Raw genomic sequence first — 19229 nt, forward strand, 5'->3', positions numbered from 1 at the left:
TGGCCCTAACAGGTAGCCCTGGGACCCGCTAGCACTGAATGTCTAGTGTCACTCCATTCCAGACCCCAAATATACCAGGCCAGCCCCAGCACCTGAGACCTCACGTCTGGCACCCTTAGCGGCACTGGCTTTCCCAGAGGACCTGTCGCTGATGGGCGGCGGGCTCCATTCCTTTCTTTGCCGCCTGACTTGGTGACCCCGTGAGCTCAGCCTATGCTGGCAACCTTGCCATTTGCCTCCCACAATGCCTTTGCTAGGACTTTCTGGCTGTGGTGCTCATCACTGTGAACACAACCAGGAAACACCCTTTCTCTTGGGCCTCAAGGGCCACTCCCAACAGACCAGCCACTGTTCTTACCAGGAAGTGAGAACTTATAAAAGCATTCTTAGAAGTAACCTAAAAATTTCTGACCAACACCCATAGTTAGACATGCTGGGATGAACCTGCGTGCTGTACAACTGGCATCAAGTTGGAAGCTGAGAATTTGAACTGCATTTGTTATATAAACCTGGAGTCTGAATTGAAGTCTACTCTTGCATGAAATAGGAAATATAAGAAATGGTTGCATCCTTGCCCTTGCTACCTCAATCAACATTGAACAATAACAACTAACAGTACAATTAGCAGTGGTCATAACTCTAAGAAGCCACTTGTATACCATTAAGTTAAAGTATTTTTGTCATTTTTTCTATTACTATAAAATGTCATATTTTTATTGTTTTCTTCTATTTACTGTTGTTAATAAAAATTGGGCTTCCACACATATAGATTTCTAATCTTACTATGCTTTATCAGAAGCACTTGGACACATTACTGCTGTATATGACGTGATCCAAATATACATATATACAGTGATTATTTAAATTGTGTAGAAATAATGAGAGTAAAAGATATCTCCATTTGACCTCCCCACAATACTCCTCCTCACTTTGAACGCATTTATCCCAACATTAAGTACAACGTACTTGGTACAGACTTGAAAAGATGGTACTTACCCCGGTGGGCAGTGCGACAGGGAGCAGAAGCAAGTGGGACCTCCTGGACTGTTGCCAGGCAGGCCTTGCCTTATTATCTGGGGCCGCAGCCCCATCTGCATGGAGTCTGTGGCTTAGCAAGACTTGAACTGCCCTGATTCAAACTGCAATTCAGACCAGAAAGAAATTGGTTGGTAAAACGCACTGCATGTGGACAAACCGTCCCTGCACCTTCTGGGAGTGCAAATCCCCACTGTTCGTCCCCATCAGGAAAACCAAGAACCTTGAGTTGGAATGGAGTACCGGAGAACTGTGTTCACCAGTGTGCCCTAGGCCATGAATGTCACCAATGCCCCAGAGGCATTCAGGAAATATTTGTTACATGAGTGACTGGAGTTTGAGAAAGTTGCAGAAGATCTGCCCCTGTGGCTATAATTACTTGGATTGCCCTTGACTGGAGACTAGGAGGAGCCTTAGTATTTGCCTCTGAGCAAAACAAAGCAAACTGACAAGAAAGGCAGTAAAGGAGAGAGGGTTACTCAGTGCAAGGGCCAGAGTGGAGGAGGCCCAACTCTACATACTGATCGCCCTTGGAGCGACACTGTGCGCCCTGTGAGAGGGAGAAGGTCGCACAGCCCATATCAGAACGCCTGGGCCTAGCTTGGGACCAGCGCCCTGGCCAGGGCTTGTCCTGGGCTCCACATACCTCAGAGACAGGTCACGCGTTAAGGAATTTATGCCTGGCATGAAACCCCATGGGAAGTGGATATGTTTGCTCTCTGGAAACTATTTGGTTTGGTACCTACAGACGCTAGCTTCTAATCACGGCAAAGCCTTGTCCGAACACGATGTATCAGGGCCTCTTGTGACTGTATTAGGTTTCTATCCCACAGAGTTTGGGGCCAAGGTACAGTCTCTGCCTGAGAACTTGACTTCTGAGCTGACAAAGGCCCTCTTTATTGTTAGGGCCGCGGTAAGATCGGCACTGTGAGCCACAGAGCGGTCTTCAGCCTTCAGAACGTGCGCCTGAGCAGCTGGTGTTTCCCACGGAAATCCTGAGGCGGGATAATAAACGAAATAAAACACCCATATAGATAGCAGTGAAGAGTCCTAATCACAGAACATTCACTCAAAGGTGTGGTTCATTTGCATGTATAAGGCAAAGGTTTTAGAAACTTTTTTATTCTGTAATAGGGTAATAAATGTGAATGGAAATTTAGAAAGATGTTTGATTACCAAATAAGCAGGAAAAAAATCTGTACTACATTTTTGTATTATTTCTAAATTCAGGGAGAATTGAGTAAAGCTAAAGTAGGTGGAACACTTGCAAGAACTAAAAGCTTTATTTATATATAATAAGATTTAATGAATAGTTTATGAATAGTGTAAAAATCTATAATTTAAAAAATATATAAAAATCTTCATATTGGGGGGCTGATTGTTTTGAGTTCTTTATATATTCTAAATAAGAGTCCTTTGTCTGAGGAGCAGCTGGTAAACTTTTTTCCCACATTGTAGGTTGCCTCTTAGTTCTGTTGATGGTTTCTTTTGCAGTGCAGAAGCTTTTTAATAAGATGAGATCCCAGTTGTTGATTCTTTCTGCTAGTTCCTGTGCTACTGAGGATTTGATCATAAAGTCTTTTCCTATGCCAATGTCTTCAAGAGTTTTGCCTAACTTAACCTTCCAGCAAGTTTAGTGTTTCTGTTTTAATACTTAGATCTTTAATCCACTTGGATCTTAATTTAGTGCATGGTGAAAGATAAGGGTCCAGTTTTAATCTTTGGCAGGTTGAGATCCAGTTTTCCAACACCATTTATTAAAGAGGCTATCCTTCCTCCAGTGGGGACGATCAGCTCCTTTGTCAAAGTTGAGGTAGCTGAGTACATCTGGAGTTGTTTTTGTGTCTTCCAATCTGTTCCACTGATCCTCAGGTCTGTTTCTTTGCCAGTACCATGCTGTTTTTATCACAGTGGCTTTGTAGTATAGTTTCAAAATGGGAATTGTTATACCCGCTGCCATGTGTCTGTTGCCTAGGATGGCTTTTGATATTCATAGGAAAATGGATACATATTAAGGATATACTCCTAAGTGAAATAAATAAGTCACACATGTGTAAATACCAAATAGTTTCTCTGGAGTGAATAAAGTATAATAGTACATAAGATCTTAATGAGATAGCCGACAATGTGAAATGGGAAGAAAAGGGCTAAAGGTGTAGGCAAAGTGGGAAGGGTAGGGGAAAGGTAATAAGGGAAAAAATATGAGAAAATGAAAAAATGGAGATAAAGTGTTTGTAAATGGGGAGGGGAGGAGGGGGTGAAGGGAGGGCAAGGACAAGGGGAAAAAATGAGAATCAAGACCACCTGTCATGTAAAGGTACAAGATCCCAATAATGAATGTAACTGTACTGCATACCTAAAATGTACCAATAAACTCAATAAAAGAAAAAAAACTGAAAAGACACATACACACAAATATATATACATACATATATATATATACACATACATACATATATATACACATACATACATATATATACATATATATATATATACACATATATATATACACATATATATGTATATATATGTGTATATATATATGAGCTATAGTTTAAAAATCTAAAAGCAAAATACTTCTTCATAGCCATAAATTGTTTTTAGGGACACTGTTAGGTGCATTGTTAAGAATTATTCTGAGCTACATGTGGTGGCCTATGCACTCTGGGAGGCTGAGGCAAGAAGATTGTAAGTTTGACCTCAGCCCAGGCTACTTAGCAATTTAGCAGGTTCCTGTCTCAGAATTAAATAAATAAATAAAAAGATCTGGGTAGCCTAATCTCCATACTGTAATAAACAAACAAACCAATAAATAAATTCAGGAGTGAGGATGTAGCTCAGTGGTAGAGATTTTGCTAAGCATATGTGCACACGGCTCCAGGTTCTATCGTCCGTAACAACTATTCTTTTAGTTTTTTGTTTTGTTTTGTTTTGTTTTTTGTACCAGGGATTGAACACAGGTCCTTGTGCTTGGGAGGTAAGTGGCAGAACCACTGAACTAAATCCCTGGCCCCTAGTCTTTTAGTTTTAAAAGACAAAATGAAAATATGTGATTTTTCAAATGGCATGAAGCCTCCTCCTGGTTTACGTCTTTTTTTTTTTTGCTGAGACAGGATCTCACCATTTATCTCAGCCTGGCCTTGAACTCTCAAACTCGCGGTGACCCTCTGGCCTCAGCCTCCTGGGTGCTGGGATTACAGGTGTCACCACTACAAACAGCTGGTTTACATCTTAAATGTTCGCGATGTTCTTATGTTGTAATGTGCAGGTCCAGAAACAAAAGTCTTTAGCAACAACCAACATTCTGCCCAGTGAGTTTAGTAATTTGCAGGTACCCGAAAGGCTGCTTCATTCACTCTGTCGCATGTGCAATTAACCAGAAAGCTAAGCGGACCTGAGACGTGGAGGTTTTGTTTTCATTTTTTTAACTGCTAAAGCCACATTTTACATTGTTTAAATGTATCAAAGGAAATTCAATGCCAGGTGTGGTGGCACAAGCCTGTAATCTCAGAACTTGGGAGGCTGAGGCAACAGGACACACCAGCCTGGGCTACATGGTGAGTTCAAGGGCAGCCCTATGTTATGTAGTGAGACCCTGTCTCAAAAGTCAAAAAATAAAACACATTTTTAAAAATCAAAGGTAATTCAGTCTCATATTAAACAACAGCATTTTGAATTGTGTATGTTTATAATATATATGTAAACAAAATATGTAATAAATTTTATCTATGACATATAAATTTAAAATAAAATTTCTCTTTGCAGTAGGTCCTTTCTTATAGACTGTGATGCAAGGGAATTCAATTTCCACAGGAGGTTCCAGTCTCTGAGTTTCTGACACTGATTTTCTGGCCCTAAACAAAACAAACAAAAACAAAAGAAAAAAGTCACTTTTCCCACCCAAACTGATGCTGAAGTGAAGCAGGACTCACAGGGTGGGGGTGGGGGATTCCACTCATGAACCTTGGTGCTCTGAAGTCTGGGAGCACATCAACTTCTGTTTGTTTGTTTTTTGAGACAGTATCTTGCTATGTAGCCCAGGCTGGCCTTGAATACACTGGGTAGCCCAGGCTGGCCGAGATCCTCTTGCTTCGGCCTCCTCAGTGCTGGGATTACAGGCGTGAGCCACCATGCCCAGCAGCACATCGACTTCTGAAATCCACATTGCCAACTGCATGAGGCCAACCCTGAATAACTCAATTTTTTTGTTACTAAACTACTAAGGTTGTACATTATAAACAGCACATTTATAAAACACTAAAGATCTGCGAGTTCCTTGAATGCTAGTTTTGATGACAACAGGAGATTGTGAGGAAAAATTAAATCGCAACCTGTGATTTAGGCTTTTATATTTTTGAGGCAGGGTCTCACTATGTGTTGTGCCCAGATCGCGAAGTCCCCAAAGACGACCAAGGATTCGAGTCTGATGTAAATGCACGAGGAGTTTATTGCAAGCTCGAGCCTGGACCCTCGTACCTCCCCGACTAGCGGATCAGAAACAAGAGCCCTGACCCCCTTCTAAGGCATGATTTTATAGGGTTTGGGAGGCTTGAAATCCTCTTTCTCATTGGTGCTACCTTTTACTTCTTATTCCTATTGGGTGTTGCTGGGGTACTTGCGAAAGGGAGGGGCTGGGGAGGGGGCTAGTCGAGGAGAGGTCAAGGTGTCCTCCTTATCTACACAGAACATCTTGTTTTTCTTCTCATTTTCTGTTCCCAACTGCCCGGGAGGGGAGTGGGAGGCATGGGGCTAACTTTTTCTCCAAGTGAAGCAGGCACGGTGAAGGCTTCTTGAAACTATTTACAGAGATATTTTCCGATAACCAAGTGAGGGGTCTGGGCTAGTGGGATCTGACAGCACCCGTAGCATTCAGCAGGCACAGCGTGAAGGTTGTGTCACACAGGGGCTTGTGGGGCTCAGTCGGACCTGGGTTCATCTTCTACTTTAAATGTATCAAGTACTGCACTCCTTACCCCACCTGACCCAGCAAGTTCACAATTAACCAAAAGCTAAAATTTTAAGGTAGGTATATAGCTACTCAGGTGACTGCATTGGCAGGTTTTCCAGTCCTGTTTTGGTGGCGCTGGGACCAAGCAAGGGCCTCACGTGCTAGGCAGGTGCTCTGCCACTGGGCTGCACCAGGCCCAGCAGCGTGTCCCGGGAGCCCCTCTACCCGCAGACCTTCACACGCATCGGCAGCTGCTGTAAAATGCCTTCATGTTAACACATCCAGGATCTGCCTGCCGTCCTTTCCTCACCAGTGTTGCTACTGTCTTTTCCTCTTAAATGTGATGAGGTCAATCTTAGCTGCAGCTCTCAAATTTTAGATTTTGTGCTTTCATCTTTATACGGCTAAAAATATTTTTTACTTTTCCTAGGCTTGTTTTGTTTTAAAAAAATTTCCCCCCTTCAGTACTGGCTGAACTCACTTGTGAGGCAGCCAGTGTGCTAAATCCCTGGCCCTTTGTGAGAGGTTCGAACTCAGGACCTTGTGCTTGTGGAGGCAGACGCAGAACTGCTGAGCTGAATCCCAGGTCCACTAGCTTTTTTTCTGAGTAAGGGATATTTACAAGTGTGTAGTCCAATTTCTAGGTTATTTGTGGATTTTTCAGATGTTATTAGCCTGATTTCCTTGGGTCTAAGTACATACCTTGTAAGATTTCCATCATAAATGTATTGAATAAATCACTCTAGTATTGTGAAATGTCTTTTTATAATAGTCTTTGTTCTAAAATTTATATTTAATTATCAGTATCAGTTGTTTAATTTGGGGGGAGGTTTTTTTTTTTCTTTTTTTTTTTTTTGCTTTTTGAGACATGATTTCACTATGTAGTGGAGACTGACCTGGAACTATGTAGCCCAGGCTAGTCTTGAACTCACAGCAGTCCTCCTGCCTCAGCCTCCTGAGTGCTGGGATTACAGGCATGTGCCACCACATCCAACTCCAGTTAAATTTAATCACATTATTTCCATTGGTCCCAATTTTTTTTCCTTTTAATTTCCTTCTTTATGTAATGAGTCTTCTACATAATTCCATTTTACCATATTCTATTTATTATTATCAGCTTATCAGATTCCTGTCTCATTGACTTAATATTTATAAACAATGAATTTCAAGAAAAAAAATCACCCTAGAATTTAGGTGATTTAGCAAATTACCCCTCCTCAACAAGTTGAGTTTTAGATCTTTTTTTTATTTTGTTTTTGCTTTTTGAGACAGGGTCTCGCTTTGTAGTTCAGGCTGGCCCCAAACTCATTATGTAGCTCAGGCTGGCCTTGAACTCTCAGTGATCCTCCTGCCTCTGCTTCCTGAGTGCTGGGATTACAGGTATGTAACACACCTGACCTTTACATCTTAATTTATAGATGTAATTAAAAAATTAAAAGTCAATGATAATGGAGAATATCTTACTCACTGTTAGAAATAAAGAACTGGGCGTGTAATTCCAACACTTGGTAGGCTGAGGCAAAAGGATTACTGTGAGTTTGAGGCCAGCCTGGACTACAGAGTGAGTTCAAGACCACCCTGAACTACACAGACAGACCCTGCCTCAAAGAAGGACAAGTTTTCATGATATGGGTACATTACGGACTAAGGCAAGACTAGAAAAAATTGCAAGAAAAGTGAACGTGACCCATGGATGTGTGGACCAAAACCGGACAGAAGTGTTCCTGCATGGAAACCAGGTCCCTCAGATCTGTGTACAGGGCCACCCTTCCTGGTGCTGGCCAGGACGCAGACGTTGCCAGCTGGGCCCATGATGCTGCTGGGGCTGCTCATGCAGACACAGTGTGTCTGGTACCTGCCTGAGCCTTCCTTCAGATATGGCCTGAGAGGTGCTTTTTACTTAAAAGAATTTCAAAACAGACTGGCATGTGTTTTCTTTATTTGCGCTAACCAGCATTCTCTAAGGGACACACACAGATAACTCGGCTACAGCGGAGAAACCTTACTTTCACAAGTTAAGAAGTCACTAGGATACTTCCGGGTACCCTCCTCAGTGATGCTTCTTCTCCTTATCCAGGGACTCCAGGTAATATTCAGCCCCAACAGCCACCACAAATGCCGCAAATCCCCACTTGAACCCTTTCAGGAGTGCACCAGCAAAGGAAACGTTGTTTGCAAAGCCACCCATGTATCTCCAAGCTTCATTGCTAGAAGGAAAAAAAACAGGAAAGCTTACAATCACACATAATTAGGGTACAACCTTTCAGTACATCTAACTTTCGTCTAATAGACTCAAATATTACATCACATAAGATCATCCAAGTAGCACATAAGAATCTGTGGTTCAGGATAATTAAGAGTATGCGACCAAGTTTCACAGAGAAGTTTCACACTGACCATGTTTCTCAGTCCCAGTTTTCAAATGCATAGTGTATTGGTGTGCCCCCATAGAGGGAGGAGCTTTGGAGGCTGGGATTCACCTGCATTCACCTCTGTGGAGTTTAGAGACACAGCCTGAGGCTGCTGGGGTCTGTGTCCTCTTCAGCTCTACCACGTCAGTGTCTGTCTCTCAAGATTAGAAAGGTGAAACACACTAACCTCACCTATTCTGGCATAGGATAGCATAACATTTGTTACCATTATTACTAGGAAGAGTATCACAGCTTTCCTTCAGAAGAACGATTTCCTGCTTCGGTAATAATTCTAAGTGCCCTCAACAAAGAAGTAAACAGAAGTTAGAGAGCTGAAGGTAAAAGTTTCCTCCCAGCCAGGTGTGGTGGTGCACGCCTGTAATCCCAGCACTTGGGAGGCTGAGGAAGGAGGATTGCTTGCAAGTTGGAGACCAGCCTGGGCTACATAGTAAGTTCCAGGACAATGAGACCCTGTCTCAAAAAAAAAAAAAAAAAAAAAGTCTCCTCCCACAGATAATGGTGTCAGGAAAAAGATGACAGAGTAATATCCCTCATGAACATAGATGCAAATATTCTTTACAAATATTTAGAATACTGAATCCAGCAATAAAAAAGATGATGCATTATAATGAAGTAGGGCTAACCCCAGGAATGCAAGATTAGTTTAATGTTTGAAAATCAACATATGAACAGAATAAAAAGGAAAAACTATGTGAGCATTTTAGTAGATGAAGAGCATGTAATGAAATTCAACAATCATTAACAATAAAAAACAAGAGCTGGGGAAAGTGGCAAGCACCTAAAGGCCCAAGATATTCAGGATGCTGAGGAAGGAAGATCATTTAAGCTCAGTTGTTCAGGGTCATCCTGGGCAACACAGCAAGGCTGTCTCAACAAAGCAAAACAGAACAAAATGAAACAAAACCAATGCCAAGGATTTAGCTCAGTGGTTCCGGCGCCTGCCTCACAAGCACAAGGACCTGAGTTCGATCGCCGGTACCAAAAAAAAAAAAAAAAAAAAAAAAAAAAAAAAAAAAAAAAAAACCAAATGAAGAAAACGCTCATTAACCTAGGAATAGCAGAGAAACTCTTCATCTTGAATGTCATCTACACAAATCCTAAAACATACACACTTATATGGTGGAAACAGGCTGGGTGCTTCCCCTCAGCTAGGAACAAGGCTTTCGTTTTTTTACACTTGATCTTAGCCAAAAGACAGAGAAGCGATACTTTCACAATTTAACTTAATATCATATAGCAGTGTTAACCTGTGTAACCAATGCAAGAAAAATAAGGTTACAGACAGCTGGGCATGGTGATAAACACCTGTAATCCCAGCACTTGGAGGTTGAGGAAGGAATGCTGAGGGTTGAGGCTAGCCCAGGCTACACAGTGAGCTCAAGACTAGCCTGAACTACACAGCAAGACCCTGCTACAAAAATAAAAACCGAAAAAAAAACAAAACAGATTGAAAGTAAGGAGGAATACTGTCTTTGCAGAGAAAATGATTATTTATGATGAAAATTCTAGGCAATCTACAGAAAAACTAGAGCTACAATGTGAATTTAGCAAGGTTGTGGGATAGAGTCAGTCTATAAAATTTGTAATTTTTAGGGTTGGGTTTTTTTTTTGGTACTGCAGATTGAACTTGGGACCTTGCATTTGCAAGGCAGTGGGTGGCACCACTGAGCTAAATTCCCAGACCCCCAGCCCTGTAGTTTTTATTTTTCTTCAGTACAGATGAGGACATTAAGCAACAGAAACTATCATATTGCTGATGGGAATGGAAAATGGTAGTCAGGCTGGAAAACTTTGCAGCATTTTATAAAAGATAATCATACATTTATTATATAGTCCAGAAATCCTATATTTAAGTGTTTCCCTAAGAGAAAGGAAAGTGTATAGATCTGTGCTTAAATGGTTGTAACAACTTCATCCTAACAGCCAAAGCTAGAAAAGCCCAAACCATCACTGACCATCAGTGGCCAACAGTCTGGTGGGCCTGTCCACACAGCGGGTATAAAATAAGGCGGCCGTGAAAAGGAGAACCACAGACACAAGCATCATGATAACAGAAAGAGACCACAGAAAAATACTACATTCTATGATTCTGACTGCAAACATTTTAGAGACAAAAGCAGAACAAAGGCAGCCAGGAGCTGGACTGCTGAAGATCACACAGCATTAAAAAAGTAAAGAACTGGGTGTGGTGGTGCACACCTGTAATCCCAGCACTCAGGCAGAACTGCCTGAGTTCAAGGCCAGCCTGGGCTACTTAGCAAGATGCCACCTCAAAAAAACAAAAACAGAAACAACAACAAAAATGGGTGAAAGAGAACATTTTCTGGATGATAGAAATATTCTGCATTATATTTTGGTGGCACTTACCTAACTGTGTATTTATCAAAACTAATGGAATAACAATGGTAAAATTTTTAAATGGATCAATTTTTCTATATGTAAATGATACTTCAATAAAGCTGACTTATGTTCTAGTTCCTTTTTTTTGTTTTTGTTACGGGGATTGAACTTAGGACCTGGTGCTTGTGGCACCACTGAGCTAAATCCTCAGCCTAATAAAGCTGATTTAAAACTTTACGTTATGTCATTTTCTCGGCTGGGGATTTAGCTCAGTGGTCCTGCTGCCTGCCTCTCAAGCACGAGGTACTGAGTTCAATCCCTGATACAAAAAAAAAAAGGGTCATTTTCTATGATTCGTTAAGGAGAATGTATTAAGAAAGGACATACAGAGATGCACATCTATAATCCCAGCACTCTAGGGGGCTGAGGCAAGAGGACTGCAAGTTTAAACTCAGCCTGGGTAACTTAGTGCAACTTAGTGGGATGTTGTCTCAAAATTACAGGGCTGGGGATTTAACTCAGTGGTGCTACTGCCTGCCTCACAAGCACAAGGTACCAATCCCTGGTACCAAAATAAAATAAATAAATAAATAAATAAATAAATCCACTTCCTCTCACTGATGATCTCCAGACCCTCACAAATTACTGGGCTGGGGATTCAGCTCAGTGGCATTGTGCTTGCCTTGCAAGTGCAAGGTCCTGAGTTTCATCCCTGGTAATACACACACACACACACACACACACACACGTTAGGGATGTAGCTCAGCAAGAAGACCCTAGGTTCAATATCCAGTACTGCAAGAACAAAAACAAAAACAAAGAACACACAGGTATAATAAATTCTACCTACATCACTTAGCTCATCTTACCGGCCCCATGGATCCCTGAGTCCCTGTGCAGCCAGCTTCTTCTGGATAGTTTCTAATGGGGTCCCCTCGATTCTCCATTGTCTGTAATCAGGTAGCTCCAGCTTGCTGTGACCATGTTCCTGTACATGCCCATGCCCTGGGGCCATGTCTACAGGAAAAAACAACATAGATGAGAAACACATTGACTGCAGATACCTGAAAGCCAAATTCACTGTCTTTTTTTTTTAACTGTTTATGTCTTAAATGAAATAATGCTTTTAAAAAAGTTAAAAATTCTGAGTTGATATTTTATAAAACATCTTACTACATAATGTATGTTCAATTAGAAAATATACATACATAACATATTAAAAACAATCAGTAATCCTGCCACTCAATGACAGCCACCTCCTATATGGCGCTTTTCTTCATTATAAAGGCAGCAGCAGCACTTACTCAGAGCCCTATATTCTGGGGCACTGTGCTTCACAAGTACCAACTTCACTCCTTCCAGAAGAGCTCTGAGTGTACATTTAAATATCCCCACTCTTAAAAGATGCATTATACGTGTGGCAACTCTCCACAATAAAAGTAATCACTATGTACTGCAAACATGGTGTAATTTACAAAAACCCACTTTATAGATAGAGATAATGAGACTCTTAAGAAGTAACTTTTAGGGCCAGGGATTTAGCTCAGTGGTCCGGCTGCTTGCTTTGCAAACACAAGGTCCTGAGTTTGATCCCCAGTACCAAAAAAAAAAAAAAAAAAAAAAGTAACTTCTAGAAGGTAACAAGAGTAAGAAACGGTACCCCTGGGATTTAAATCTGCAGTTCCTAACTTCTTTTTTGTTTTCTTGGTACTGGGGACCGAACTCAGCTCCTCGCACTTGCGAGGCAGGCGGTAGAACCACTGAGCTAAATCCCTAGGTGCAGTTCCTAACTTCTAAGCAATCCTTGCCTCTGTTTAGTCCTTTTGCATAAGGACACATATAAAAAACGTTGTACCTATTGCTTTGTTACCTGCTTTCTTCAAATGATTCTTAAACACACTACTAGTGCTTTTAAATAAAACAATCCCCTAAACTCTTTTTTGTTCTGTTTTGTTTTGATTTCTTGAGACAGGGCCTCACCAGGCTAGCCTCAACTTTGCAGTGATCCTCCTGCCTCAGGCTCCTGAGTGATGGGATTACAGGTGTGCAACACCACGCCCAGCTAATGAGCTGTCTTTTAAACTCTTGTGAGCAAGAGATAAAAACTGAATATATAAATTCCTACATATTTTACTGATAAAATAAAAATATAATAAATAACAACTGAGTATAATTTTTTGTAATATAGATTTAATGGTGAAAAAAATTTTTTTCCTTATTTGGGGATAGCATTTTGCTTACCTGAATCTCAAAGTCAGCATTCCTTATTTTCAAAATGACTGCAAATCTTCATCTGTAAAAACCATTCTTAGCTCAAGAGCCTTAAGAAAATAGGGAGTAGGCTGGGTTTAGCCCACAGCTACAGTTTACTAATCCTGAACTGAGAGTTTAGGACCCTGTTTTCATCAGTAAGTTTGTTTTCTTAAATAAAATATGTCCTCAGTGGTTTTACAAAGATTTCAGTTTAACTACGGTTATTTTTTAGATAACATACAAATAAACTTCAGCAGTAGCAATTCTATAATGAATGCTCTCCAGAAATAAAAACCAAACCAAATAATTACAACATCATGTTTGCATTTATAACTATGAGCCCAATAATAACACAGGATTTCTTATGCCACACTTCAGAAGACAGAGGTAATTATTAGCGTACACTAAAGAAGACACATTATATGAATTGCTTATTCCATTAAACAATCATTCCAAGATATGAGGAAAAAAACTGAACAGTGATTCTGACAAATTAACCAACAATATTTATAAACATTAAAACTTACAAAACATTGTCGATGATTTTCGTATTTAAGAGAGAATGAAAATCAGTACTCACCAAGCACAAGTTAAAACTACAACACTCACATCTGAATAAAACATTAAATCTACTATAATATAAAGAAAAGTCAGGCATGGAGGCACATGCTTGTAGTCCCAGCTAGTCAGAGAAGGCTGAGACAGGAAGACATTGGTTAGGCCAAGAGTTCAAAGCCAAACTAGGCAAGGTCAGACTTCATCTTATAAGTAAACATAAATTATTTTAAAAATATTATAAAGGGAAGAATTATAGCTTCATATTTCAGAATGACTCGAGATTCAATACATTAATACTTTTTTGTTTTGTTTTGTTTTTTTGAGACAGGGTCTCACTATGTAGTGCAGACTGCTCTGGAACTCATTGTGTAGTCCAGGCTGGTCTTGAACTTGCAGCAATCCTCCTGCCTCAGCCTCCCAACCTCCCAAGTGCTGGGATCACAGGCGTGCACCATCACGCCCAGCAATACTTTTAAAAGGCTATTAGGAGCTTTTACTTAGAATGATAGTGCTTTACCTTCTTCCTAACATGTTTTCAAAAAATTATGTTTTAAAACAATGTTTCAGGGACTAGGGATGTAGTTCAGTGGCACCATGCCTGCCTGGCAAGTGCAAGGGCCTGAGTTAGTTCAATTCCCAGGACATACACCCACACACCTATACCCACACACAAACACATAGAAAGTTTCATTTAAAAAATGTTTATAGAGCCAGTTACGGTGGTACATACCTATAATCTTAGCACAGTAGGAGCAGGAGGACCACAAATTCCAGCCCAGCCTGGGCAATTTAGCAATAGTACTGTCTCAGAATAAAAAATAAAGTAAAATAAAATAAGGGTCTGAGATGTAGCTCAGTGCAAAAGCTCTGGTGTCAATCCCTAGTACCTCAGGGGGGAAAAAAAAGAAGTTTATAGAAATTACAAGACAAACCATTATTTTGACAAATATCAATTCTAGAATATTAGTACTAACTGCATAACAATGTATTTGAAAGAGTGTACAAAAGTAAAACTTTTCATAAAATTTGTTTTTGAAAATAAAAGATGAAAGGGCCAGGGATTTAGTTCAGTGGCACTATGCCTGCCTCCCAAACACAAGTTTCTGAGTTCGATTCCCCGTACCAAAGAAAATAAAAGATGAAGCCACGTGTGGTGGCACATGCCTGTAACCCTAGCACTCAAGAGGCTGAGGTAGGAGGATTGCCATGAACTCAGGGCCAGCCTGGGCTACCTAGTGAATTCAAGGCCCACCTGAACTGCACAGCAAGATCCTGTCTTTTTTTTTTTTTTTTGGTACCGGGGATCGAACTCAGGTCCTTGTACTTGCAAGGCAGGGGCAGAACTACTGAGCCAAACCCCAGCCCAAGATCCTGTCTTTTAAAAAGAAAAGAAAAGAAAAAAAAAAAAGGTGAAGCACAACTAAAGTATGAAGGCTATTTTAAAGATAAACTATTATCTCAAGATTTTTAGTAATTTAGAATATAAATCTTTGAAATAAAATATGAAAGTACACATACCCACATTTCTCCTATACAAACGTTTTCTTAATAAAGTTAATGTGTTCTCAAAAAAATTAATGTGTTCTGTTATTACAATAGTTCAGAATTTACAGGAATTTCCTAAAGAATAAAAAGTTAAAAAAAAAAAGAATAAAAAGCTGAAGAACACTATTTCTAGGGACCTTTCATTTTCTTTAAAAAAATTATTTCTATTTCAGAATAGCCACAAATCAATGGCATCTCAATCATTTGAAGGAAGAGTTTGGAATTCTTTTTTTTCCTTTTTTCATGAGTAATGTTTGCAATGCATAATAATTACATTCATCTTGGGAAAATTAGTACATATACATATCACATCTTGATCATTTTTATACCCCCTGGAATTCTCCTATTTTGCACCATTAGTTACTATAAAATCCCAGGCAAATCACTTAATTGTTCTAAACTTCAGTTTCTTCATATAATGAGGATAAAATCCATCCTGTGAGATTAAGGGAACTGAGAAGCACATTCCACTTCACACCCAATGGTGAGAATGCTACTGACCACATTCATTCTCAAACACAGACAGGACCTAGAAACTTTGGCCATCTGTAGACCTGAGGCCAGCAACCCCATTCCTGGGCACACTTTTCTTGTTTGTTACTGGAGATCAAACTCAGGACCTTGGGCTTATGAGGCAGGTGCACTACACTGAGCTACATCCTCTGCCCATCCTGGGCACTTTCTATTTGTACTGGCCCAGCTGCAGCCAGTCACACATGACAAGTGCATCTGGAGGCCTGGGAATTATTTTACTTTAATTCATTTAAAATTCAAAACCTGTCACAAATCAGTTATTAGGAAATAATAAAGTATGCTTGGAACAATTTTGGTATACATATCTACTTTCTCAACTGGAAATATTACAAAATATCAATGCAGATCAAGTGTCTGTATTTATGAAAACAGCATACAGATATTCTGTAAAGTATTTCAATTTTGAAAACAGTATAAAATTAAAATATTTCATTAATAACAATATTGATTACATCTTGCTAAATTTTGAATATGTTGGGTTAGATAAAGTATACTATTAAAAAGTTGGTTTTGGGGCAGGGGATTTAACTCGGTGGTGCCACTCCTGCCTTGAAAGAGGAAGGTCCTGAGTTCAATCCCCAGTACCAAAATCAAAACCAAAACAAAAAGGGCTGGGTATTTAATTCAGGGGTTCTGCTGTCTGTCTTGCACGCTCAGGGACACGAGTTGGATCCCTGGTACCAAAAAAAAAAAAAAGTTTTATCTCTTTTTTTAACTTTTTAAATAAGCCTATTAGAAAATTTAGTATTACAATTATGGCTTGTATTGTATTTCTATTGGACAGCACTTTTTTATTTTTTTTTTTTTTTTTTTGAGGCACGGTCTCATTGTGTAGTTTAGGTTGGTCTTAAACTCAATATGTAGCCCAAACTGGTCTAGAACTTGTAGCAACCCTTCTGGCTCAGTCTCCTGAGTGCTTGTATTATAGGCACCGCCACATGTTTCCACACAGCACTACTTTAGAGAAACTCTTGCATGTATAAGGGATATGTTTCAGAAAGTTCTGAGTGTGTGTGTGTGTGTGTGTGTGTGTGTGTGCTGGGGATTGAGCCCAGGGCCTCACACAAGTTAAGCACATGCTCTACCACTGGGCCCCACACCCTACCCCACCCTTTTAATTTTTTTTTTTTTTTTTTTTTTTTTTGGTTTTTCAACCTGGAACTCACTATGAAGCCCAGGCTAGTCTCGAACTCACAGCAATCCTCCAGCCTCAGCCTCCCGCGTGCTGGGATACAGGTGTGCACCACCATGCCCAGCCACCCTGCCCATTTTTAAAATCTTTGCAGCCAAACTGTTTGCTAGCTCTAAACTGTAAGTAATGAAATCCAACACGAGAAAAGACTGCAGTATAGCCGCACTACAGATTATTGTACTGCAAAAAGTCACATACAAAAGTATGAATGAATCTCACAAATATGAGAAAGGGTCAGAAAAAATGCACATTGATCCCATTTATATAAGTTGAAATGCTTAACAATTCACTTTCTAGGAATTCATCATGGGTGGAAAAATGAAAGTAAAAGTGAATGCTTGTCACAAGTCAGGACAGGGAATCACAGGAGTAAGGGGGGCTTCCATAGCAGTGCTTTCCATTTTTAATTGTGTCTCTAAGAAGCCATTTTATATGTGTTTGTTTCCTATCCATGTTCCCCCTTCCCAATGAAATTCCAAAACCAAAGATATACTGTGTATCTGTTTATGTACTGTTGTCTTTTGGAGAGACACAAGTCATTGTATTCCCTCCCACCCTCAGCCAATGTTCACCCCTTGGAGGGGTACACCCCTGTTAATAATGTGCATTCTAAATTACTAGCAATGTTTTATTTCCTCACCTAAAAAGTGAATATTTGCTTAATTATAATTCTTCAAAAGGTACTTTTGTCTTATACACTCCTGTGGTGTACATACATGTTACATGTGACAATAAAAAATAAAAAATATAAAAATAAGAGTCTCATGTTCTACCGACTGAGCTAGCCGGGCAGTTTAAAAAATAACATTAGAAAAAGTGGCTTATAATGTGCTGAAAGGTCAACATGAATGTTTCACTTTTGGAGCAGCTCAAATAAGGACAGCAAGGAAAGTAGTTTCCACAAAGAATATGTGATCATGAAAAATTTAAAAGCTATCTACCTGTCTGAAGTGAATCTGTTAAGTTTGGTGGAGATGAGCTTCTACTAATGGGGACAGGCTCTGGCACCAGAAATGTGCTGGTGTGCTCTCTCTAAGAAGGATAGAAGTCACTGACGCTACTTCCACTACTCGTAATTCCACAGTTTACCAAAGACTTTCATGTATATTTCCCAAATTTCCCTCATGTTAAAAAACTGCAACTATTAATGAATGTGAGAGCGAGGCGCGGTGGCACACCCCGTTATCTCAGCTACTCAGGATGAGGCAGGAAGATCGTCAAGTTCAAGGTCAGCCTGGGCAAAAAAAGCGAAACTATTTCAAAAATAAAAAGGTCTAGGGAGGTAGCTCTGTGGTAGAGTGCTAAAGAGAAAATTTAAAAAAGAAGTGAAGTATTGTCACTTTTAGGTCTACTCCCTGGTCCTAGGTTAAGTGCTATTAATAGATGTTTTTGCCCTTTTTATTTTACCTTTGTAAAGTAAATATATATACCAGGAATAAACCTTACCTACATTACATACACTTACTTCTATTTAGATATTTCGGCTGAGGAGCTAGTCTGCCTTTATTCGATTTCAATATAAGCCCAAAGAGCTCGGGACAAGGAGGCTGCGGGAGGCAGAGGCGGGAAAGCACTGGACTTGGCCTACGACTCCCGAAGCGTCCTCCCCTCACCGCTCCCCACGTCCCGGGTCCTGACTGGACCTCAGAGCTCTCTCCGTCCGCTAGCTCCGCCATCTCCTCCCCTCTTAAACTGCCTCTACCTCATCCTTCTCCACCTAGTCCCTCCCGTGTAGCATTTCCCACAAGACTCCAGCGCTAGTTCTTAATTCAGAGGTCTCCCCCAACGCCCTGATTTACCTGACAGCACTCTGACCTCTCAGGACATTCAGTATTCAACCTTCCAGCCGGAGCCAACCGGAAGCGGAAGTTGGTACTTCGCATTTCTTACGTTAGGAAAACGGCGGCGACATTTAGCGTTCCGGTTCTGGCTCAGATTCTGGAACAGGTGGCGATAACTCGAGGGAGACTGGGAGCACATATTTTTCCTACGTATGAGAGCCCAAAATCTCACTGACATAAGAGTCGCTGCGGAGGACAGCAAGACGAAGAAGACGTGTTTTCCTGGTTGGAGACGGAGTCCTTAGACCCTACACCTAGGGGAGGGCCGAAGGGAAGCTGCAGCCAATGAACATGGCTGTTGTTGCAAGCCGGGCTCCTCCAACGAGAAGCCCGGATGTTGCGCTGCGGGTGGTAGGCTGTCGCGGGAGGCGGTGGCGGTCGGAATCCGGAGGCGGCGGGGACTGGTAGGTGGCAGTGCCGGCTTTGGGGACGCGAAGTGCTCGATGACGGGGCTTTCCTCTCTGGCTGCAGGCAGGGTCGAGGGCAACTGGCGAGTGTGGGCCAGGGAGGCTGGAACCGCCCGCCGGCAGTCACGGACCCGCGTAGCC

General features: G+C 40.8%; 2 protein-coding genes across 5 annotated transcripts in view; one reads left to right on the forward strand and one right to left on the reverse strand.

Annotated features, from left to right (window-relative positions):
* Positions 1-7905: 7905 nt before the first annotated feature.
* Ndufb3 (NADH:ubiquinone oxidoreductase subunit B3) lies at positions 7906-18749 on the reverse strand. Of its 3 annotated transcripts, XM_010617551.3 has the most exons (4): positions 18640-18749; positions 13000-13079; positions 11628-11775; positions 7906-8193 (listed from the first exon to the last, which is right to left on the reverse strand). In XM_010617551.3, exons 3-4 carry the CDS (start codon positions 11771-11773, stop codon positions 8037-8039), a joined length of 303 nt encoding a protein of 100 aa, XP_010615853.1. In that variant the 5' UTR covers positions 11774-11775; positions 13000-13079; positions 18640-18749; the 3' UTR covers positions 7906-8036. The 3 variants fall into 3 exon arrangements, with proteins under 3 accessions (XP_010615853.1, XP_010615852.1, XP_010615851.1); XM_010617550.2 differs by lacking the exon at positions 13000-13079; XM_010617549.2 differs by lacking the exons at positions 13000-13079; positions 18640-18749 and adding an exon at positions 14300-14336.
* A 33-nt stretch (positions 18750-18782) lies between these two features.
* Positions 18783-19229, forward strand: part of Fam126b (family with sequence similarity 126 member B) — a 54645-nt gene continuing 54198 nt past the window's right edge. The window contains exon 1 of one of the 2 annotated variants that reach the window (XM_010617545.2): positions 18783-19085. The gene's annotated coding sequence lies outside the window, so the exon portion shown is untranslated. The remainder of the gene's footprint in view (positions 19086-19229) is intronic. The other variant, XM_010617548.2, reaches the window with a different exon arrangement.

This window comes from Fukomys damarensis, unplaced genomic scaffold (genome assembly GCF_012274545.1).
Source record: "Fukomys damarensis isolate Sample0158 unplaced genomic scaffold, DMR_v1.0_HiC HiC_scaffold_26, whole genome shotgun sequence".
NCBI lineage: Eukaryota > Metazoa > Chordata > Mammalia > Rodentia > Bathyergidae > Fukomys > Fukomys damarensis.